Below are 24,927 nucleotides of genomic sequence, written 5' to 3' on the forward strand. Positions count from 1 at the left end.
GGCAGAAATGGAAGTAAATCCATTTTTTTTTATTCTTCCTACTAATTTCATACATTTTTTCACAAGATAAGGATAGGGTTAGGTTCACATATGTATACAATGGCCATTCATCCTAACGGCATGCACATGTACATGAAAACTAGTAAACAACTTCAGTTGTTTGTATGTACATGTGTATTATGCTCAGATGAAAGGTTATCAGGATGTTCCTCGTTTTTTGGAGGTTGTTTCTTAAACCTCCCTCTACAAGGATATTCATATAAACAGTTGTTGTAGTTCTTAAAGTAGATGACAAATATGCGTACATTTGACATCATATCCCAACATTTGGCGGAATATATTGGATCTTTTGTTTGTTTGACTTTGTTTATTTTATAAAATAACTGATAATATGTACTATAAAGAAAAAAAAATATAATCGAGTATGACCTTTGAAATTAAATTACTAATAGATAATATATGTAATTTATTATTGTGCAACGTATAAAGTTATTTTTAAGTGGTGTACTGTTATATTTTTACACAAAAATACATAGCTTATAGTGTTACGCTATGCTCAGTCATTCAGGTCCGTATGGAATTGGGAACTCCCACTCTAACATGATGTTATCGAACTCGAATATAAAGTAAATACAAATGCTTAAGTATCATTCGTTGGGCAAACTGTATCAAAATACAACCAAAATTTATTTGATGTAACAATGGATTTTTTTCAATTAATGCAATAAATGCTAAATTTTTCGTATTTCATATTAGGCATGGCAATGGGGCGGGTTTTGTTCAATTGATGCCCCGACCCCGGTTTGAGTAACATCCCCCGTCCCCGGTTCCCAGCCCCGGGACCCGTTTGGGTCAGGTGAACGGGGTTCCTCACCGGGTCGGGACGAATCACCATCCCTATTTCATACCCATTTTACATAGTAAATGAGTTTTCAACATGTGGCATCACTGAAATATGATTACTTTTTTTCATTTAATAAAGAATTACAGTATAAATTATCATTTTGGTCCTTTGTAGTTATAAAATCCTACCATTTACCAATCAAAATGGTTATGACAAAAAAATCAAGTGAGTGTTGCATTAAATAAGAAAATATATAATTATTATACTAGACTCCATTCGATGTGATGTCGAAGATGCGGATTGGAGGTTAAATCTTTAGATCATTGTTTTGCAACATGTTCTAATCTCTTGCAGGTATGAAAAAAGCTTTCGGTGATGATGCGGAATGGCTTTGCCGTCCCCATTGATGCTCAACAACAATTTTTTTGGAAATTCCTAATTGGGTAACCCCGTCTTGTTGCATGGAAACTACAATCTGGATTGCCCTTTTTGTAATTTGAAGAAATCGAAACAAACTAGTCTTCTATGTTGGTAACCAATATCGTAATCATTCATACATAGTTTCTGACATCCAATTGCCGTCGCTTTTTTATGCTTCGTCACAGTCAAGACTTAAAATACCTTAATATCTCATGACTTCATAAGAAATCAAATTATGATGGTTATGAATATATCTTCACTGGCTTCACAAATTTACAATTTCCCATTTTGTTTTATCTTATTTGATTGGTTTTATGAGTCTCGTTTAATTTATGCATCTTGCAGAATCTAATACATAGGAATGCTAAAAAACCTGACCAACCTGATCAATCAAACCCAGACCCGAAATAACTCAACCCGAAGCAATTCGATGTCTAATTGAGTTGTAAAATTTTCAAACCGTAGGTATTGGGTTGATATTGGGTTGCTGTTATTTGAACCCAACCTAACCCGATAAACCTGATATCCATTTATTTTTTGAATTTAATATGATTGTTGAATTTATATTAATATATACACTAGCCAATTACCTTATAACGTACGTTATTCATATACATATCTTTTCAATCTATTCACATCTCTATATAACTCATTCGTATATATGTTAAATAACTGTAAACATATATATGTAAATTGAGAAAATTAACTGAATGTGATATGCGTAAGAAGTATGGATAAGTTGTATCAAATGGTTGATGATGAAAAATAAATTATGAGTAGAGAAATAACATGTTCAAGGTTAGAAGAATATTTTAATGTACCAAAGTATCAATCCGACTAACTCGACCAACCCGTATGGTTTTGGTTGGGTTAAGATTTTTCAAATCGCAAACATTGGGTTGAGTTGTTAAAATGTTTTCAACCCAATCCGTGAGCACCCCTACTAATACATATCGTTTGCATTTAATAAAAAAAATTAAAAGTAAAAAAAAACTATTTTATAAACAAAATCCGCAAAAGTTATTGGGCCAAGGAATTGGCCCAATTAATTTTATTTTATTATAAGGCCCAATTCACTCAAACTGGTCAGTGGTCACGGGGCCGGCTGCAGATCGTTAGCTTACTCCACACAACTACACACAAGCACGATTGCCTGGAAAGAAAACTCATCGATCGAAGCTCTGTGGTTCAACGACTAAAACAAGATCTGCCGGAATCCGGTAGCAGAGTTGACTCGTTCGAGTTATCTTCACCACCATAACATGGCGGATCCGGCGTACTCTGCCCTCAGAAAAATGCTAGTGGACGAGATCACGCCGGTGGTCATGGTTCTCCCCACGCCTCTAGTCGAAGAACGATGCCAAAAAAATGGACTCTCATTTGTCCAAATGCTCAGTCCGTTTTGCGTATTCAACAATATTGACGGTGAAAACGCACTGACATGCACACTTTTACCTAATTTATTTCGTTTATATGCTTTAGGAAGCATGATGTTTCACGCACACGAACGTCGATGTTCAATTGTGTTGTGTCATTTTGTATAGCTTTTGGGGTTTCGTTAATGAAGGTGTTGGGTTAATATTACCTTGAACTCGATGTTGAACGATACTTTGGAGTTGAGTAAAGAACTAAAGAAGAGCATAAAAGATGTAATTAAGATTATCTGGATTGTGTTGGATGTTATGGCGTCTCTTGAATAATCTCGCTGTTTTACTTGAATTTTGTTTTTAGCATACCATGTAGTTCAGTTGAGATGTGAATTGGAAAACACAATTATTGTATCCATTAATAATGCGATGGACAACCTAGCCTTTGCACTCCTAGGAGGTCAGAGAGGTTCAAACCTCATCGTGTGTATTTGTTGCATTTGCCATATATAAATATTATATACTTTAAAAATAAAATAATGCAATGGACAGAACTTAAAATGTAGAACAATTGGTTTGCAGGTACTAGGAATTGGGAATCTTAAATTTTGAGAAAAAACCAATTAAGCTAACTAAAAGATTGCGCAACATGTTAAATGTTGGCTTTCTTTTTCGTCTCATGGGGGTGTATTTTTAGATGTCTTTGGGGTCATATATATGTTCATTTTCTTTCCCTTCAGATTTGACCTGCTCCTTTTCATTAGTGATTGGAAAGAACTGTTTTATCATGGATTAGGTGCCACTGTCCTTAGTTTGTACACTTTGTTGTTTTGCAGTCCCTGTTCGAACGGCCAGTGACCAACCCTACAGGCTCCAGAAGTTCAAGTTACGAATGTTCTATGCATCAGATGTTCGGCAACCAAATGTTGAGGTATAAATTTGTCTGCTTGCATTTCCAAAACATTCACCTGATGCTACAAGGTAGCAAGTGGAATCATATCTTTGGCCAACTCTTGCATTCATTTGACAAGTAAATTTGGATCAAGTTTGTGTTTAAGTTGGTGATTGTAATCAGACTAATAGAGGCTTGCATAGGGTTCAAACTATGTCCAATTTGACCATTATAAAGAATTATCCTTTGAGCATCTGTTTTGAAATATTAAGATTATCATCAGTAGTCCAACTTCATTGAACATCTTGGAAAATACCTAAGTGTGTAATATTATTAGTTATACATATAATTATATGCTTTATATTTGCTGATCTTTTTGTTTATTCTTATATCTCTAAATATCCAATACACATATAGCACCGAGATTGAAGTACCCCACTTCTTTCTTTCTTCTTCTTCTTCTTCATGTTATTGCCCCCTTAGCGAGTTATCTTTCTACAATAAAAGCTCTCCTACACATCGTTGTTCGTTACAATATCCTAGCATTCTTTTCACTACTTAGGTGATTCTAGTGAGACAGGCTGGAATATTGTTCTTTTGTCTGGAACCTTCTAGCGGTCCTTTCTGAGAAATGTTTTTTTCACTCAAGTAGGTGACGAAGGAGCGGTTAAAGCAGGTTATTACTGATGCAGGAAACAATGAAGATTCTGACTTCAACTTAGATCTTTCACCTGTTGAAACTATACCCACTTGTAAGTTCTTTGTTGTCCTAATTATGCTGTGTGTATTTTTACAGACAGTTCATATTCTGCAGAGGGGATAGTTCTTTTTTCTGATGTTGTATATCGTAATTGGCTGTATGCACTTGTTATATACTTCCTCCGTCCCAAAATAGATGTTCACAATGAAAAGACACGCAAATGTGTAATTATTACACAATTTAACTAATTAAATGTCAATTTTAATCTTAATAATGGAGAGTAATGAATTTCTCTTTCTCACAAATTAAGGGTAGAATTGGAAAATAAACACTTACAAAGTGGACACTTATTTTGGGACAAACAAAAATAGAAATGTGCACACTTATTTTGTGATGGAGGGAGTATATACGTACGTCGTATATATATGTATGTATGTATACAGTTTGCAGAGCACTTTCCCTTTCTTTTCTCGCTGTCCCTGCTGCTTGCTGTTTTCATTTCATATGATGAGGTTTTGCTTTATGATGGTGGGATGGGAGAGGAGTATATGTAAGTCATAGGCAAAAAAAGGTTTTGTGCTTGTTAGGTACATACTTAGGGTAGGTGAAGATGGAAACAATCTTGTGCCTGTTTCTGGTTTTCTTGTGGAACTTGGTAGAACCAAGAACCATTTGTCTACCATCTAGATCAGTAGATAGTAGAGGAAATATTAAAAAAAAAGCTAAGTGCTGGCTACTACGGCAAGCTTTAAACATTTACTCACATGCTTCCCTGTTTCCTATAATCCGTGTCTTTGTACTTTACAACAAACCAGATACAAATAGAAGGTTCCTTCACCTAGGTAGACCATGTTTCTTGTCCTGCCACTCTATCTTCCCCCCTCAGATATCAGAAGAACAATGGTATTTCTTTTAACAGGCAATTCCGCAATTTGTGTTTCTACATGTCTAACTATAGATTTTTTTTTTTCAGATATAGGTTTGAGTTGAACTTTTTGGCATCCTCTTAGACTGGATTGTAGCTTACATAACAGGAAATATTATTGAGTTTGTACTGCTGGCTGCATGCATGAAAGTGACATTTGCTAAAAGTCAAAGATGTTTGTTGCTGTTGGAATGCAATGAGCTAAATTAGTATTACCAATTTGAGCAAATCATGCTTAAACTTTATATTTGACATTTTAAATTATTTATTTACTTGCCACTGCAGCTTCTCAACCTGAATTTGTACCAACATGGTTCCAATTTTTCAATAAAGAGCTTGTATGCAGTGTGTCCTTCTCAGACCATGAAGCCTTTGATCATCCTGTTGCATGTAAGTGTTTAGAGTGCATTTTTGTCTTGCTTCTACTGCCCTATATTCCTTTGACATAGGACACACATACAGATACAAATGTCCACACACACACTGTTGCTTTCTGTCCAAATTATAGGGTTCATATTATAATGAATGTGCAGGCCTTTTGGTTGTTTCCTCAAATGATGAGGATCCTATCAAGAAGTTTGTGGATCTTTTTAACACAAACCAGTTGCCCCCGCTTCTTAATGATGGTGCAATGGATCCAAAGATTCCGAAATATTTTATTTTGGTTCACGATAACCAAGATGGATCCTCGGAGAGGTTTGTTCACTCCTTGATATCAATTTTTACTATGATGTAGAAAGAAAAGGAAAAGACTATTTATGTGAATTTCATCATGCAAAATAGGTCAGTCGAGCTGGTAGTTGAAATTTGAATATATAATCAGAGTTTCTCCAATGAGGAACACATATTAGAGAAGATGGCACATCTATTAGAAAGGACTTCGACTGCAGGCTATATGACAATAAGTTATATAAGCATTGAATAGTGGCATAGTCATATCAGGATTGTGTTTAGAATAGACTCACCTTTGCCTTTGACCCTTCAAAGCATGGGGAGATCAAGTGAGTCATATGATTTAGGACCATTAGGTTTAATCAATTATTTACTGCAAATGGACATGAATCATTATAGAAGTTACTTTAGTTATCCTTTGCTTGGTATCCCTTTACAGCTTTCCCTTCTGTTGAATCTTCATTAATACATCTATCAAATGACATAATTGCTGTTTCTTTTTATTGCATGTGTTTCAGAGCAACTAAGCTATTGGCAGAAATGAGAAATACATTTGGGTCAAACGAATGTCGTTTACTATGCTTCAACTCCTCCGAGGATGGGTTAGTTGATCATCAACCGAATCCATGGGATCCTTATGTAAGTGCATTTCTGATGATGCTACTTGTTTTGTCTTCTTGTAGATGTAGAGTTTGGGATTTTGTCGTAATATGGGGCTATGAATGACTTGAATTCTTTGACAGGCGTCTGTTGCTTCACCTGGTCAGCATCTTGGCCGTTTACTTAACAAGGATGATATAGATGAGGTTCTTTCTTACAAACGTGTATCTTGATATGCTGAGAAAGTTCTTTCCAGGATAAAAACCAATATAGTTCAAGGCTTTATGTCTATTCATAAAATAAAACTAACATTATCTCAATTACAACAGTTGAAGGATTTTGTTCGTGATCTATCGTCGAAAGATATTATTCCTAATATGGAGCAAAGAATCCGTGTTCTAAATCAGCAGGTTATTTTTATTTTCTACATTTTCCACTTAGATCCTAAGAGCAACTTACATCTTACGCATAGACCAATTCTATTCTTAATTCCCAACCTGGCTAATCTTACTTCTGTTCCGATATTGTTATAGGTCTCTGCAACAAGAAAAGGTTTTAGAAACCAGATAAAGAATTTATGGTGGAGAAAAGGAAAAGACGACACTCCTGAGAATCAAAGTGTTAACATGTATGTTCTGCTAGCATGTTTTATCTTTAACAGTATAAAATGCTCTCTGTTCTAATTAGGTTTTTCTGATGATGTTTGAAGGTACACTTTTAGCTCCATTGAATCTCAAATAAGGGTTTTGGGTGATTATGCGTTCATGTTACGAGATTATGAACTTGCTTTGTCAAACTACCGCCTGCTATCCACCGATTACAAGCTTGACAAAGCATGGAAACGATATGCTGGTGTACAGGTGGCTTTACCCCTTTAAATTTTGTTGTTGTCTATGTGCCTGTTTGGGTTTTCTAGAAACGACACTTTGCTCCTAAAATATGCGCTCATCAGTATTTTCCGAAAAGCATAATGGTTTAGCTAATCTTTTTCTGAAAAGCAGTTATAAAAGGAAAGCAGCGGTTGGTTGAAAATGTAACTGTTTTAAATGTGAATTTAACCAAACGAGTATGGCTTATTTTGATGTGAATGGATTCTTTGACTTTGTTATATGTATACCTTCAGGTATTATGTCACAGGTAAACCTGTAAACAAAAAGTAATGCATTTAAATTAAAATTGATATTTTTCAAAGATAAAAGAATGGGACCTGAGCTGATATAAATCCATGATCTCTAATCAATTTCACAACAGAGAAAAAAAATACCAGGTAAGTTGTTATCCATAATTTGGGATTTTGAACATAATAGTTAGTTATAGCATTATTGATCCCATAATTTAAAGTTAAAAACAATATGAAACAGTAGTGAATTAACAGAATTGTTATAGTAGTGTAGTGAGTTAAATGTATTGTACACGTGCTAGAATGTGAATGGTGTTAGGTGAGTTTGTTACATTGACTTGCTATAAAAGAAATATAATTATAATCGGAGAGTAGTGTGGATTGGATAATTGGTTTGGTCAAGCATGATTTTCAATATGCACTGAGCATAAGCATCAGTTTTAAATCTTCTGCTTTTTGCCTCGTTGGCTTATCAGCCGTTTTGGGAAGCTTCTGTTCAATTACCAAATACCTAAAGGCTTTTTGAAGGCGCTTAAAAGCAGGTTTTGGTTCTTATTCAGAAAGGGCTTCGTGTGTTCCCCATTCGGTGAGGACTTAGGTTAGACAGCATTTATGGGTCTCTCTTGGACAATAAACTTAGTGGTTTTTGTCTTTCTATTTTAGTAAATTTTGCTGCATATGTACTAGTTTGCCAGTCATATAATTTCTTATGATTTATCATCCACCTTCTGGTGCATCATATAACCTATGATTGCTTGCATCCGTTCTCCTTCTTTTCCCCTGATTGCAGGAAATGATGGGATTGACGTACTTCATGTTGAATCAATCAAAAAAGGATGCTGAGTATTGCATGGAAAATGCCTTTAGCACATATTTAGTATGTCTACTAATTCTTTACAACTAATTTTTGGAATTTACTGCAGTATGTATAACATTTGTTACCACGAGTATATCTTGTTCAAGTCCCATTTGTTTAACAGAGTAGTGATAAACAAATGGTAATTTAGTGCTAAGTACAGACAGCAGTTAGCATACGTGTAGAATTGCATCTGAAATAGGATATTTTACAAAAAAAGTATGTATGTGACAAAAGATTTATGCTGCAAGCTTTCTGTAAAGAATTTGCTGGCATATTCTGACCATGGTGTTGAGTATTTGCGTAGCTTTTCGCAAGCACTTAATCCCAGCATTCATCATTCTACATCTGTTGAATTCTCTTCTATAGCATGTATCTTTGGTAAACTCATAGATTATGTCCTTGATGCTAGGATAAGAAAGAAACTGAACCGCAAGCTATATTAAAACTTCTCATTGGGAAGTGCCCTTGAAAATGAAGTCAAGAAAGTGTCAGCTTTTTTACATTTTTCATGTGTATGCCTTCAGAAGATCCTAGCATTCCCTGTCATCGGAATAGGTCTGGCATAGTATCTGCTTCCCATTGCTTTTAGATCTTGTTCTTTAGGTAGGAAGATGATTGTGGAACCTTAATCAGAAGAGCTTTTTTTGTTTTGCTTGCTTATTTATTACAGAAATATGCAAGAAACAAAGTTGTTGAACTAATTGTTGATGTAAGGCTCTTGACCATGAAGGATTGCAATAATCTTAAACCATTCATCTTCAGCTTATAGTTAACCATTTCCGTGAATTAACATATAGTTTAGTAATGTCAGAAAAATTTATAAGAGGGAAAGGTATTGGTGGAAATGAGCACATGTTGCAATCTTTGGTTGTTGTTGGTACCTTTTTATTTAATAAATGCATTTTCTGTTATTTACGAAGTGCACTCTTATTCAGCGTATTGGGACATCAGGCAAGGGAAATGCTACACGCTGTGGTCTTTGGTGGGTTGAAATGTTGAAGGCTAGCGGTCAGTATAAAGAGGCTGCTGGTGTTTACTTCCGTATCTCTGGTGAGGTAATGATCAATTCTCTTTTGTGGATACACGTAGGATAAATGTGCCTTTCTTCAAAACTGTATTTTCTGTGCAGGAACCTCTTCACTCAGCTGTGATGCTTGAGCAAGCATCTTACTGCTACCTGCTAGCCAAACCACCCATGTTGCGGAAGTATGGATTTCATCTCATTCTTTCTGGTGATCTGTACCAGAAGTGCGATCAGGTACTGTCAGTGATGAAATAGCTTTCTTAAGAAAGAGCAAGTTATACAGTTTTGATCATAAAAAGTAAACAAAGATTCCAGACTTACATAGTGAAAGACTAAGGTAAAAAGGAGCCATATAAGTGAATATGGTGAAATAGAAAGCTTTGTAGGCAATGAAAGTTCAACCAAGTCTGAGGGCTCAGGTTTGTTTTTTTTCTTTTGCTACTTCTTATTGAAGTAGCAGGTCTCATATTTGCCAAAGTTTTAGAAAAACTGATTATTTCATGATCTTTTTATGAGTATCATTAGATTTATCTGAAAATTCAGGAAGTGTAAAAGCTTTTTCAACTGTATAGTTGTTTCTATTAGGAGAGAGAATTGTGTTGGAATTTTTTTATGTTTATTGCGTCAGGCGAAAGGTTCTCCCTGGGTGACAATAGAAATCTTAGAATAGATAAAAGAATTTGAATGGTATCACAGCCTTATGTCAGAACTTGGCACAACGCAGGAGAGTACACCCAGTTTCTGCCAGCCACATCATTTGGTTCAAGTCTGGTCTATTCCCTTGTATTCTTTCCAAGGCTTTGTTTTTTGTTTCCAGTTACCATCATTACCACTCGTCATTTTGGTGCATGGAATTGACCATAAGCCAGGCACCACACTATATCGTTTTTTTAGGTCGTAATCCAAATTGCTCAATCCGCAAAGTCAGCCTGGCACCTTTTTACAAATCCTTACGCTTCACAGATGTCTTGTAAATTCTTATGCCATCCAAGGCAGCCTCCCAATTCCATCATCTGGTGTTGTGCTTGGCCGTCCAGTTCCGTCTAATCCAGTTCTGTCACTCTTTTTTCTTCTCGATTCTTGACCTGATCAGATTCTGAGACTGTCAACACTGTATTTCAGTCTGAAGTGTTTGGATGGAGTAATTCTGCACCTTATTTTCCTGTTGAAGCCGTGTGTTGTTTTGCAGCTTCAGTCAGAGTAGTTTTTCAATGGTCCTACTGGTTTCTGATTTTTTAATTAGGAAGATGCTGGATTGAAGTAGAAATGGAGGAGTCATTAGATCCAGCAGGGTTACTGTGCCTAACACTATGCATGTTGTTCATAGCTTTCCCTGTTCTAGTTCAGCACCTGTTGGTCCTATAGTGGCTCTTCAAGCCAGATCCAGGTTTCAGACCATGCTTTATGTAACACCCCAGAATCACATTTGCATATAAACATATATTTCCATATATCAAGAAGTATAATTTACACAACTGGTCCCACTATTTACAAAAGCTACATTACAAAGTAGCTACCAAATTTTTCCACCAAATCTCTATACAAAACTTGTATACATAACAAGTATTCAAAAAACAATAGATAACATGTTATCCTAACATCCCAAGCAGGTAAACATAACTCTTTTCAATTTTCCTTTCCCCTTATCCTCTGGTTGTGCCTGACCGGTAATGCACATTTTCAAGACACCAAAAATGAGGGTTAGACCTTGAGATCTAGTGAGAAATCCCTTTGTTGGGTATTACGTGGTGAATAATCACCAAATCACATTCACAAACTCATATTTGAATTAATAACAAATATACAACATTTTGATATAACAAACCTCTTTTGTCACATCTAAAAGATGAGACATCACTAATTTATCGCATCAAATAACCCAAAAACTCATTTAACACAATTTGGGTATAATTCATCGCATCATACAAGTAAAAACGTAATTTCCTCGCATCACATGGGTGGGACAACCCATCTCCTTGCAATACACTGGTGCGAGGACCTCATCTCATCGCATCACACTGGTGCAATAAACCCAACTTGTCACATCACACTGGTGCGATAAGTTAACTTGTTGCACCACAAGGATGCGACAAACATACTCCTCGGATAACCGACTTTCATCGCATCAATAGGATGCGATAACTTTAAGTCATCACATCACATAGATGCGACAACTCCAAATCATCGCATCATAAGGATGCGATACCAGAAAACACTTTGATCAAAACCCAAGTTTTATATTCCAATGATTATGCCACCCTTATCCTGGTATACACCTTTCCTTGATATGCCATTCTTATCCCAGTATACACCTCTCCTTGATATGCCACCCTTATAACTAAAATACACCTCTCCTTGATATGCCACCCTTATAACCAAAATACACCTCTCCTTGATATGCCACNAAAATACACCTCTCCTTGATATGCCACCCTTATAACCAAAATACACCTCTCCTTGATATGCCACTCTTATTTCAAACACATGATATAACATATCAAAATCACACATTTATGTTGATTATAGCATCCAAAAACAGTTTTATAATCATCCCCATATGAAGAACCATACGGTTCTAATTCTAATTACCAAATAAGGAAAGTTTGTAAAAATAAACTCACCTTATAATTCACGTAGATGATATGAAGACGAAATAGCAACAAATATCCAAGAATAATCACATAATCGATTCTACAAGCTTTCCTTCTTCGGTTTCTGTTTTTCTCGGCTCCAAACTCATACACAGAAACTTCTTTTCTTTTTACTTCAAAACTCACCATCCCAATGAGATAATAGGATTATCTCATAAAAATGCATATAAAATCAAGAAGGTGGTGGAAGAGTTTAAAATTACTTTAAGCATAAAAACACAACAAACCCCTCAACCTTCCACCTTAATTCAAAAAAACCCTGAATTTTATAACCGAATACCCGGTTATCACACCTTACTGGCACACCAATTATATTCTAAAAATACTTACCGTAACTGCATTCTCGAGAAGGAGTTTCATATGGAGCGACCTTTTTAACCCTGTCACAGTTTCACATACAGATTTCATTTTGGAAAAATAATAGGATAACCTGAAGGAACCATCAGATGATCCCGGGATGAGGAACCATTTAGTCACAAGGTGGAGAAATCAAAACCTGTTGCTTCATTTTTATTTTCTGGTCTTCTGTTCTGTTTCCATGGTTCTCGGTAATTTTTTATATTTGGAAACTTCGTATAGTTGGTAATGATAGATATTCTCAAACTTAAGGAGTGTTGAACTTGTGGAGTAGCAATATGTTATAATTAAGGTTATATCATGTTTAACATATCCAGAGTTCTCCCCCATAATGACAAATTTTAAGAGGTATAGACATATACAATTCTCAGTTCTGCCTTTGGAGTGAACTTGCTATCCAGGTCATTGACCTGATCTCACTTACTTTTAAAATGAATAGCATTTTCTATCATTACTTTTTCAAAATGTTGACATGGACTGCAAATGCTTGAAGTCTGAATGTTACCTAAAAAGCATATATACATATCTGCTGAAAGTGAATGTGACACACCGTCCCCAAATTGGACACATGGTTATGTTTAAAAACTTTACCCATCATGAGCACCTGCACCATCCATCCTCGGAACTCAAATGGAACAGCAGAAGACATAAAAATAGGAAAATAACAGTTACTAATTCATCATCTTCAACCCGGTCCAGCCTCTTATTACTGAGAGGTAAAACGTTCCATTGACTTTGTAATTCGGTTCAAATTACTTGATACTTTCTCTGTTTCTTTTTTACTTTTTAGGTTTCCCTTTTGACATTTATATGTGAAACCTCTTCAATTTGAAAAGTAGCAGGCAATGAATCCTTTTACATTTTTTTGTCACAAAGCTTTTCTATTTGCAATAAGTTTTGTACACTCTAATGCAGCTATCAATCGTTATTACACAATTAGATATGTCCGTATCGAATTGAAGTTATAGAGTAGTTTGTTTGATACCAAGAGGAGACACCCAGAACCAAATGAGCGTTTAATGTTTGCATGGTTTATTTTCTTCTAATGAGCTCTGCCTTCTTGTATCAGATAAAACATGCAATTCGTGCATACAGAAATGCCCTCTCTGTATTTAAAGGAACAACATGGAGCCGAATTCGTGATCATGTCCATTTCCATATAGGAAAGTAAGTTCTAAGGGGTCTGGCAAGTTGTATCGTGATGGGATTATTGGAGTTTGATATATGCCGAAATTGTTGACGATACCTTCTTTTGACACAGGTGGTATGCTTTTCTTGGAAAGTTTGATGTGGCAATGAAACATATGTTGGAAATTGTGGCTTGTAGCCATCAATCAAAGCAAATGCAGGAGTTGTTTATGAAGGACTTTTTCCAGATTCTACAGGTTATTATTGTTAATTTTATTCTTGTATTCTTTTCTCGTATCGGATGCAAGTGAAGTTTATTGAATTTTCTTACTGCTTGTCATGCATGAATGTCATCCAAAACATATGGTTACTGATACAACACATCTGTCATGGCCATTTATCTTTACTAGCTTATGCGAAAGTAAATTATGCTTCCATAGAGCGTTGGCAGTTTCATATGGTTAATCTTATTTAGTTCAATGAAGGCCATCCTCTTTAGTTAGTTGGGGTTCTATGTGGAAACGTAAAGATGTATTCACTTTTATAGTTTTACTGCTGTCTTAAACACATGGCTCTTGTTCCTTCCCCTATCATTTTCATTATTCCATTGTCCACTAGTTCCATTTAGGCTAAAGTTTATTGGCAAATGCTGATGGAAAAGGATTTTCTTAGGTCACAGTCAATCTCAGACCCAAGTTAAGATTTGTTCTTGAAAAATATTCAGGAACTAGACAAATCAGAACAGTCCTGCTAGTTATGAAATGGTGATTTGTTAATTTCTTGCTGTTTCATCAACCTAAAGAGAATATAGGAAGGTTTGATAATGTGGAACTATAGATCCCTGCTTTTCCCCATGTGTATCATTTGTATGGAATATCTAGCTAGACATGTTTACTAGCATCACGTTGGGTTCTTTTATCTTCTCATTGAAAGTTGATGAATGATGATGCAAGTCTCAAGTGCTGCAGCTATCGGCTTGTTCTAGTTAAATGTTTTTTAATGTTTCTGATAACAATGAATATATCCTTGCTCTAAAGCTTAGATTCACTCTGGTTTTTCTCAACACCTTGGTACTGAGATTTTACTGAAATTTTTTCGTTTGGTATTTTGCGACATAGTCTAGTTGAGATCTTTCTCTTCATTATGTAAGTGTGCTAGTTTAGGCTTCTTAAGCATATATGTTTGTAAGCATAGTCAATTATATTTTTCTCATTTAACCATGCAATTAAACAGTTATCCAAAGTTTAATAGTTTTTCTGTTCCTCTGTTACAATTGATGTAGAGAACAGGCAAACCATACAAAATATCCCGACTGCAGTTGCCAATTGTCATTATCTCTTCACTCAATATTGTTTCTGAAGACCATCGTACTTATGGATCATCTGCTGCTGTAAGTTGATTCCTCTCTCTCATTCTCTCAAACGTTGGAATTACTTTCCATAACTATGTCATCATTACAATTTGATACCTCGTTTACTTGTTTGGGAATGGTGCCTTTTAATAGGCTGGGTGAATGAATTACATAAACAATAAACTGTAATATAGAAGACTGATCGACTTTTGTAATCTTTGTACTTGACACTAGCTTTCAGAACAACCATTGTACTCACAAAATCCCAAAAACATTGTACTTGAAAAAGGAACTTTGTTGCATCTTTTAACCTGAGTTGATGCATTTGACTCAACTTGCTGATGAGGCAATTTAAAAATTAAAACAAATGAGTGGTGGACTTTATTGACCATTGTATTCGGCACTTGGTTCCGGTGAAAACCAGACGGTCCCATTAAATCCCACATGGAGTAGGGTCCAGGCATGCTAAGATGCATGCATATCTTTCCTCTACCCCAAGGAGTAGAAAAGTCGTTTCCATGAATACCCATGTTTGTTAATGAACACTTTTGCACAAGTTCTGTATAAAACTTCCCTTTCTGTTTTTCCATTGAAATGATTTTACTTTTTTTTTACTAATAATTAATTTATTTTCTTAAAATATTTAAGAAAAAATAAAAATGATATTCATGTTAATATATATATTGATAAAGATTGAAGTGTGAATTGTTCAAAATGATGATATCTGGAAATCAAGTTATAGTAATCCACCAGAACTCATAGCTTGCTTGTTTAATGAAACAAAATTTGATTTTCAAAATGTTGTATTCTATTATCTTTTTAAATGCAATTATCATTTTTACAATGAAAAGCAGGTTTTCTTGTGTTCAAATATTGGAAATAACTCATTTTGTTGGTTCTTAAATATTTGATTCATATTATAATATTTGATTATTAGGAAGAAAAAAACATTTGTTCTTTTGAAAAAGATTGTGATTATTATAAAACGTTCTGAATTATAGGAAGTGGTTATAATATTTTATGAGATGCATTAAAGCTTTGAAAAATAGTTCAAGCACTAATTTCAGCATTGTAAACAGGAGGTGGAAATTTTTTAAAGTTTTGGGGGGCAAAGATGTTCACCATTTTGAAATAGGTTGTTTTTGTTTAATTTTTTTTGGTAATATAATGTGTTATTCTGAAATGAAGTGCCAAAAACAATGATTATACAAGTAATTATGTGTATTTAATTGGCCAAAAAAAGTTAATGTAACTGCATTAAGTCAGTTAAGAATATTTGTCCAAAAAGTTAACCTTTTTGAAGTACATTGCCTTTTTAGGATGTTGGCAAGTTCAATGGTTGTTTTAATTTTTGAAAGCTAGTGCTGACTACGGTGGGAACAAAAGTCAATCACTTCATGTGTATTATAGTCCAAACTTGGTAGTTATGGATGGTTTCACCGCTCTTCCCAGTAGAACTATGGTGATGATCTTCAACAAATTTCCATGCCTTTATGGTATCTAATCTTAATATTTCTTTCTTCGGGCTGGTAGCCAGGACGGCTTCGGGGAAGTGATTTTATAGTTAAGTTGGTATTTTTGTTTTGCTGATGACTTTCAGTTGAATTGTTTTTCCATGGTTGTTCTTCATGCCAGGTCAGTGTTAAAGAAAGTGTTTGGCAGTCTTTGGAAGAGGAGATGGTTCCATCATTTACTAATGCCAAGACTACGTGGTTGGATGTGCAGTCAAAGCTTCTACCAAACAAACTTAAACAATCAAATGTCTGTGTGGCAGGAGGTATGAAGGTGATGGTACTTTATAGTTGTAAAATATGGTTGAAAGTCTCTTGTGGTGGGACCATTTACCCTAACAGATTGGTATTTGTGGGTCCTTTTGGAGGCATTTGAGTATAATGGCATGGCCTAGTGGCTTACTGACATTTTAAAGAAGTTAGCTAAGTTATTTTGCTACTCATGTGCTTTTTAATGATCCTTAAGAACATGTTTGCCTTATTACCACACCAAATCAACATCTTTGGGTTCCTTTTCTGTGTCCTCCAAAAAGGATATATATTAACCCCATCTATATATGCAAGTCATGAACTGTTTTTTCGTGATATAACCAAGTTTCTCTCTCTCCTCCATGCATTCCAATTTACTGCCCTTCCACACCTGTGAGGGAATTATATTAACTTATTCCTTCCATCATTCTTTAAAATGTCTCTTCATCAGCCATAACTATCAGACCATTCTGGCACCAATTGTGACCATAAACATCAAAGTAGACGTTGGTGGTTTCTTAAATTTTTGTAACACAGGAAATATGTTAGTTATCTATCATGAATCACTTCTAGTTGTAAGTTTTGTTGTTCCTAAACGTAAACTGTAGATAAGGAAAATAATGTAATAAACTTATGGACAATAATTCATGTAACATAATGATGGGCGCTTGCAAATATATTGAGATAAGCGACTGGTAATACTCTTTGTATCTCAAAGTTACAAGTGCACATTCATTATCTGAGTTGAAATGGCGACATTCCCTTTTCACCTCAATAAGTTCGCAGTGTTTCTAAAGTTATGTTCAACTTTGGAGATTGTTGTTTCTTATCTTTTACGTATGTGTATTCTAACATTAATACTTCTTTTACTTGCAGAAGCACTTAAGGTGGAAATTGCATTCAAAAACCCCCTCCAACTCTATATCCCCATTTCAAATGTTACTCTAATGTGTGAGCATTCACCAAGTGAGACACTACCTGGTATGTTCAATTTTTTTTTGTTCACTAGACTTTTTCAATGATACTTCAATTACTTTCTTCTGCTTTCTCTCTCTCTCTTTCCCCTAAAATATTCTCCGATATTAGGATTTAACATATATGTTCTCCAAAAATTGATGATTATTTCACTGAATCAGATGCAAACAGCTCATCTTCTGTAAATCAGAGTGTTGAAGATGGGAAAGTAGCAACTGGAAGGTATATTCATTTGTTTGCTTTTAAACATTCCCAGATAGAATTTTTTGTTGCAGTACTTACTGCGACATACTTCCTTTTATTAATTTTTTTTTTGCTGAAGGGTTTCATTTTTAACATACCTCAAGTAGTTTGTGGTACCTGCTTGTGTTACTTGATTGTTGAGAAACAGTTCTCTTTTGATTGCAGGGAGCTCAACTCAGGCACGTCTCTTTTTACATTATCTGAGGTTGACATAATGTTAGCAGGTGGTGAAACGACAGTGGTGAGTTGACATTTGTACAGTGGACCAACTTTGGGAGCTTTTCATTCTCATTTGATTTCTGCTATTTTAACTTTATTGGCCGTTTGATTGATGCTTATATATTATGCATGTGACTTTAGTAAAAAAAAATACTCAACTTCTAAGGTAATGGTGCTGCCGAGGTTGATTGGTAGGTTGGTAATATAATAGCTTTACTAGCCTTTATAGTTTAAGGCTTATGAGATTTTTAGTTCGTTAATCCAATTTTTAATACTGGCATTGAGAACATTTTGTCTCAAATATCAAAGTTGACCTGGAAGTACAATGACTCCATTTTTGTCAGGCGTTATTGCAAGATGAGGTGGTGGCTGCTTCCATCGCCTAGGCACACACCCATCATTATAATAAGGTGTATGGTAAGCGGCAAAACTATATGATAGACCTCAGTGGGATCAAGGAAAAAGAAGCTGAAGTACGAGTCAATTGGTTCTTGTATACACATGATTTGTGGTAATTTAAAATCAATGGGGTTGCCTAAAAATTCCTTTTAAATCGTTGTTTCGTGAAAGAAACATTGGAAATCCCTTATTGTTTGGTCCGTTAGGTGTTCAGATCCTCCCATGTCCTTACCATGGCCATAGGATTGCTGGTCAACATATTTTGCTTTCTTTTTTGACCATGATATGCTTTATCTAAACAATGCTTATTTTACATTCATCAGAACACCAGTTTCTGATTAACCTTTTTGTTAAATTCTTTATGCCAGTTATCTTCTATTTGCTTAATACATGTTATATCTTCCTTATTTTTAATTTCAGGTTCAGCTAACTGTTATTCCTAGAAAAGAAGGCCGACTAAAAGTAACTGGTGTGAGTTGGAAACTGTCTGATTTGATGGTTGGCTTTTACACTTTTGAGTCTGACATGGTGAAGAAAAGAATTTCTAAAGGAAGAAGGAAAGCTAAGCAGCACACTGATAAACTGGAGTTTTTGGTTATCAAGGTTCTTGCATTCTCTCTTTTTGAACTGGAACTTCATAGTTTTATCTCTCCATTCTTCGTTGGGGAGGTTTTTGTTAATCTCTGCATTGTTTTTCTTTGTTTCCACTTATGAAGGCATGTACTGTTTTTCTGATTTTGGCATTTTCTGTTCAGAGCCTACCCAGACTTGAGGGTTTTATTAACAACCTGCCCAGTACAGTTTATGCTGGAAATTTACAACATCTATCACTGGAACTGAGAAACTCGTCAGAGATTCCTGTTAAGGTATGCTGTAAAATTAGCAACAGAATTTACCTGGTTTCCATTAAAGTCTTATGAACAACCACATGTAGCATTTATATGTAAATTCTTTGAAGTGGTGCAATTAATTTTTTTATTAAAAATTAGAACGATGAAAATACCCAATACGAGCCACAGATATTCACATACCCACCAATGTGGACCTTTTCTGAAGCGCTTCATTTATGTCTTTGTACTTCCATTGATATGAATGCTTGAACTTCTAAGAAGCTATATGTTTCCTATAACATCTCAATATGTTGAATTAGGTGATTACATTCTTCAACTTATTTAAGACTTTAATGGTTTTTGCATCTGATGGCAGAATCTAAAGATGAAGATCAGTCATCCTAGATTTCTCAACATAGGAAATCCTGAAGTATTGGATGTGAATTTTCCTGCTTGCCTTGAGAAGGGAAAAACCTCTGCACATAAAGATGCAGATCTTGACACCACTAAACAATCAGAGACTGTATTCCGTTTCCCTGAGGTCAGTGAAGGTCAATTTGTTTCATGATTTTGCTGATCATTGATTTAATTTTGGTGGTGACTGCTAATCTACTTTCCCTTCTGTTTCCAGGATACAGTAATTCATAAGGAAACTCCCTTCTTTTTGCCTCTTTGGTTTCGGGCTGCTACTCCTGGGAATGTATCTTTGTATCTCACAGTATATTATGAGATTGATGACAAATCAACTGCCATGCGATATCGCACTTTGCGTACACATCATATGTTAGAGGTATCTCTTGAATACAAAAGAATTGGATTTGATTTCTGGTGTCACATGTGCACATACAAATACCATTAGATAATAAAATCCTGAAGGGCAAGTGATGAACAAGGGTCCTATTTGATACTCGCAGCAAATGATTACTAAATTTTATCTTTTGAATGTGATGTATACTTGCAACATATCATTTAGACAATCATATTTTTCTATTGATGTGTATATCCGATTCTCATGTTAATCATCTCTGGCAGGTGCTACCATCTTTGGACCTCTCATTCTATATCAACCCTTGCCCTACTAGGTTGCAAGAGTATATTGTGCGGATGGATGTTATTAACAGGACAGGTTCAAGGAGTTTAAAGCTTCATCAATTGTCATCTGTTGGGAATGAATGGCAGATCTCTTTGATTGAATCCATTAACGACATTTTCCCTTTGGGAAACTTGGTAGCTGGTCAGGCTCTTTCTTGCTTTCTTAAGCTCAAGGTGGGTGCCTCAGTTATATTAATTCATTGCAGATGTTCATTTCTTGCAAAAAAAAATGGACTTCCATGGTTATTCTACATGCATTAATGACGAGATTTCATGAAGAAAAAGAAACCATAACTAAAAACCTAATTCAACCTTAAGATTAGTGTCTATAGCCATGGATTCTCTAGTGTGAGTGGGTGATGACTAATGGGAGAGAGTAGGAATTGTGGAATTTTGTGTCAACCTTTAGAACCGTAAGGGTGAAGCAGTCCTTTTGCTTCAAGAAAGATCAAGTTCATGGATCATGGGACTAGGAGCAAGTATAATGTTTTTTTGTTCATCCCCACTAAACTTGGATCCAATTATGTTTCATATTTGTAAACTTTCATGTTGACGAAGATAATAGTTTGTTAAATATAAAAGTTCCTACACATTATGTTCTCTTAGAGGGGATGTAGTATCCGATCTATAAAACATGATGAATAGTTGCTTAAGGGTGTGATTTCACACACATGAAAGTTCCTCTAGGTGGATGTACAGGGTGGTGCGTGTGTGGGAAAACCTTTTTATTTTAAAAGATAGAATCAAACAACCATACATGCATCTTTTATGCATTGCATACTGCTCTACCACAAAATTGACCTTTACCTTCCACCAAAGAAAGAAAAAAAGGGATCGATCAGACCTGCTTCTTCCGTTTGAAGAAAGGAAGGATCCCAAAGAATCGATCTTTCTTTTAGTTGTTGAATCTCTGCTATGGGATAGTCTAATATGTAAATCTTTCAAAAAGTATTATCTTGGAAGATTTAACACATTGGTGTGTAAATCAAACACTTCAGGAAACAATCTCTCTAGTCCTATACCCTACATCCAGGTGGGATATACTGGGTGCGTTTAGTTTGTTTATGTAAATCAACACAAAGACGACCAGTTTTTTCGTGGACTTCTTATTTTTATGTTAAAAGAAGATCTAGGCATTATATTTATAGTTTCATACTTGCTTTTGAAAGCTTGAATTAGGACTTCAACCCACTCATTGGGTTAAAGTTCTGTATACATACATCATGTCGATGTGCATGCCTAGAGAGGAAAGGGTTGGTTTTTCATAGTCGCCTACAAGTACAACTTTTTTCTCTTTCCTATGTTAGCAACATACTTACTACCCTTTATTGCCTAATATATATATATATATATATATATATATATATAATATATGACATATCATGACTACTTGTTTTACCGGTTACAGAATGTGAAAATAACAGAAACTGCTACAGAAGAGACCTCTACTGCCAGAGGTGATGGAACAGATGTTTGGTTGGGTTATGGCAGCAGTGAAACAATTTTTGATACACGACGCTCTCCTCTTGTCAATTTCCACCATTATGAACGAGTGCATCAGAAAACATCACATCAGGTTGAATAATAATTTCTTCCCACAAATTCTAACATGTTATAAAGCAAATGATTCATGTTTCAGGATTCATTATGAAGTTTCTGCCACCACCTCTAGGCTTCTAAGTTCTAACTGATGACTGAACGTGGGCTGGTGACTGGTGAAAGAATGACTTGAATATTATTGTTGTCATTATTATTATTTTAGGGATTACGTGTTCATTAAAATGGAAATTTAAAATAAGTAATTAGCTATAAATCGTCTCACATTTGTCTGAAGTTAGGATTTAATCTTACTTTTACTAGATCAAATCTTAGACAGAATCTTGGTTCAGTTAGCGAACATTTAGCATGATGTACCCCATATCTGCTGAGAAAGGAAATCCGGCTGCTTCTTAGAGAAATTTAGAACACTTATTTTAGAAAAAGAGCGAACATCGAAGTCAATATCTGCTGAGAAAGGAAATCCGGCTGCTTCTTATTAGAGAAATATAGAACAACAAAAAGAATGAACACCGAGTAAATATCTTTATCCTGATTATTATCAGACTAGGGGGCTGTTTGGTTGGTTTCCCATTAAGTCCTGTATCGATAAAGCTGTCTCTGTGGAATCTGTTTGTATAGATTTATGATGTTTGTGTTTGGAAAGGAGCGTGTTTTTTAATTGGGAGGGCAGGTTTAGAAAAACTTTACTTTCTGCGTAAAGCTCCCATCTAGAAGCTTACCGAATAAGCCACCTTCTATATCATTAAGCCAATACCAAACAGTCATGTATAGCTGACCAAATAAGCTGCGAGTCCCATTAAGCTCTTCAAGCTGCTGACAAAGAGACACTAAAATGCATTATGTATGTATCAGGAACATCTAAACACAGTCGACTTCATGTTGATCTCCCAGATGGAGGAAGGCGAGAACAGTTCTTCTGAGCTCCCTACCACCCCACAAATCTTTTCGCACCATGCTTGCCATTGCAGGCAAGACCACTTAAATTCAAACTTATCCAAATTGAAACACATCACAATCGAACTTATCCAAATTGTCCATACTTTTACTACTGTTTTTGCAGTGTTTCAACCAAGAGACCAATATGGTGGTTACTGGACGGGCCTCGGATCGTTCACTACAACTTCTCTGATTCTTTCTGTGAAACAAAACTCAAGATGACGCTTCACAACTCGTCAGGTTTTGTTGCTTCTGTTCGTGTTAACACATTTGATTCCCCTCCCGGTAGCGCCCCATCCGGGAGCAAACTTGGTTGGCACGATATGTCCAGTCCACCTATCGACATTAGAGTTCCAGCACCAGATATATCTGGAAGCAGTACAGGAAAAGCAGTGTCGCTAGAGTCGGTTCCTCCTTTCATTTGGTCAGGATCGAGTACGACCCGCGTGAAACTTGAACCAAATTCCACGACCGAGATATCTCTACTGGTCACAACGTTTGCACCTGGGACCTACGATCTCTCCAACTACACGTTGCATTGGAATCTTGAAGAGTCGAGCAATGGCCGGGAAAGGGAAGGTACATGCCAAGGGCATCCATTTTACTTGACCATATTGCAAAAGGAATGAATGAGCATTTTATGGAGATGGTGTAGTGTACTAGTAATTCAGTGTAAAATTTGTTGTTTAAAATGTGTTTATAGAACAAAATAGAGAAAGAGTTGTGTTGAAAATGGAGGAATCACATGGGTATTATTTTTGTTCACAGGTTAATAAAAACAACAATGGAATGGTTCAAGTTTTTTGGTGTTTTATAATTTAATTATTAGCTCATGCCATTTTTACAAACAATCTTTTATTTGTAATCTTGGTATGCAGACAGGACAGGATTGGAGGAAGGTTTTAGGGTTTTTAAATTGATATCTAATTCTTACCTTTAAGTATGAAGAACTAAAACAACTATGGATCAAAAACAACAGGAACAAAAATAACATAAAATTTTTGATTAAAAAAACAGGAATAACTATAAATTGTAAGTCACAGAAATAATCGTAATTTCAAAATCGTATAAACGAAAGTAACAAATTTCATAAACTACAAGAACTAAAAACATAATTTACTCTAAATTCTATAATTAATTTGTAGTTTCTTGTCTCCCATAAGATGATGGCAATTGGCAATGTCATAATGTATGATATCGATGTGTTTGGACCTTTTGTTTTGAAATACAGGGAAAGGATGTTGAATAATACGTACCGACTATTTCACTTTGAATTGGATATTTTTAAATTATGTGTAAAATATCAAGCATCATTAATAACTAAAAGTTTATCCGTGTCATATGTTTTGAAGCTAAAGTTAAAAACTTGAACACTTGATTCTATTTCATTATTCGTATCCCGTAGGTAGTATTATAAGGCATTAGTTGGGATCAACACGTAATTTGTATTTATCAGTTAATTATCGGTTGATTATTATAGAGTCCAAAGTCAGAGCTTTTAAAAATTGTGTATATGCAAACTAAGCAATCGTAATGGTAAGCTTAAAATTTAAGAGATATAATAAACATATAGCAAATATTTTATAATATATTAATATAAATAAATAATCATATTAGTATATATATATATCTATACTATATTATAAAACATTTGGCCAAAACTCTTAAAACTCTTAAACTCTTAAAAACTCTTAAACCCGTTCATTTCTATCCGATTTCATCCCATATCTGAATTTGTATAACTAACTGCAGATAAACACAATCAAATACATGATAAACATCTTATTTTAAATATAAAAAATCTAAAATATAATTAAGATAATCATTGAGTTCTAACAGAATACTTAATTATTATCTTTATAAAATGTTATATTATTGAACCAAAAATAAATTATTTCATTATTAAACTTAAATTAATTTATACTATATTATAAAGCATTTGGCTAAAACTCATAAAAACACTTAAAACTCTTAAACTCGTTCATCCCTAAACGATTTCATCC

General features: G+C 35.0%; 1 protein-coding gene across 2 annotated transcripts; it reads left to right on the forward strand.

The window, feature by feature from the left end:
• The first annotated feature begins 2,393 nt into the window (after window positions 1–2,393).
• On the forward strand, window positions 2,394–23,723 carry LOC112520770 (trafficking protein particle complex subunit 8). Of its 2 annotated transcripts, none has more exons than XM_025129321.1 (28): window positions 2,394–2,689; window positions 3,468–3,562; window positions 4,176–4,275; window positions 5,434–5,538; window positions 5,682–5,844; window positions 6,339–6,459; window positions 6,564–6,626; window positions 6,750–6,830; window positions 6,954–7,048; window positions 7,130–7,280; window positions 8,331–8,417; window positions 9,335–9,454; window positions 9,529–9,657; window positions 13,501–13,598; window positions 13,693–13,816; window positions 14,842–14,949; window positions 16,546–16,687; window positions 17,547–17,651; window positions 17,807–17,867; window positions 18,054–18,129; window positions 18,927–19,109; window positions 19,262–19,372; window positions 19,713–19,877; window positions 19,968–20,126; window positions 20,369–20,602; window positions 21,837–22,004; window positions 22,841–22,956; window positions 23,049–23,723. In XM_025129321.1, exons 1-28 carry the CDS (start codon window positions 2,527–2,529, stop codon window positions 23,551–23,553), a joined length of 3,828 nt encoding a protein of 1,275 aa, XP_024985089.1. In that variant the 5' UTR covers window positions 2,394–2,526; the 3' UTR covers window positions 23,554–23,723. The 2 variants fall into 2 exon arrangements, with proteins under 2 accessions (XP_024985089.1, XP_024985090.1); XM_025129322.1 differs by having other exon boundaries at window positions 2,421–2,689; window positions 4,173–4,275.
• Window positions 23,724–24,927: the final 1,204 nt, after the last annotated feature.

Source organism: Cynara cardunculus, assembly GCF_001531365.2.
Source record: "Cynara cardunculus var. scolymus isolate 2C chromosome LG 11, CcrdV1, whole genome shotgun sequence".
NCBI lineage: Eukaryota > Viridiplantae > Streptophyta > Magnoliopsida > Asterales > Asteraceae > Cynara > Cynara cardunculus.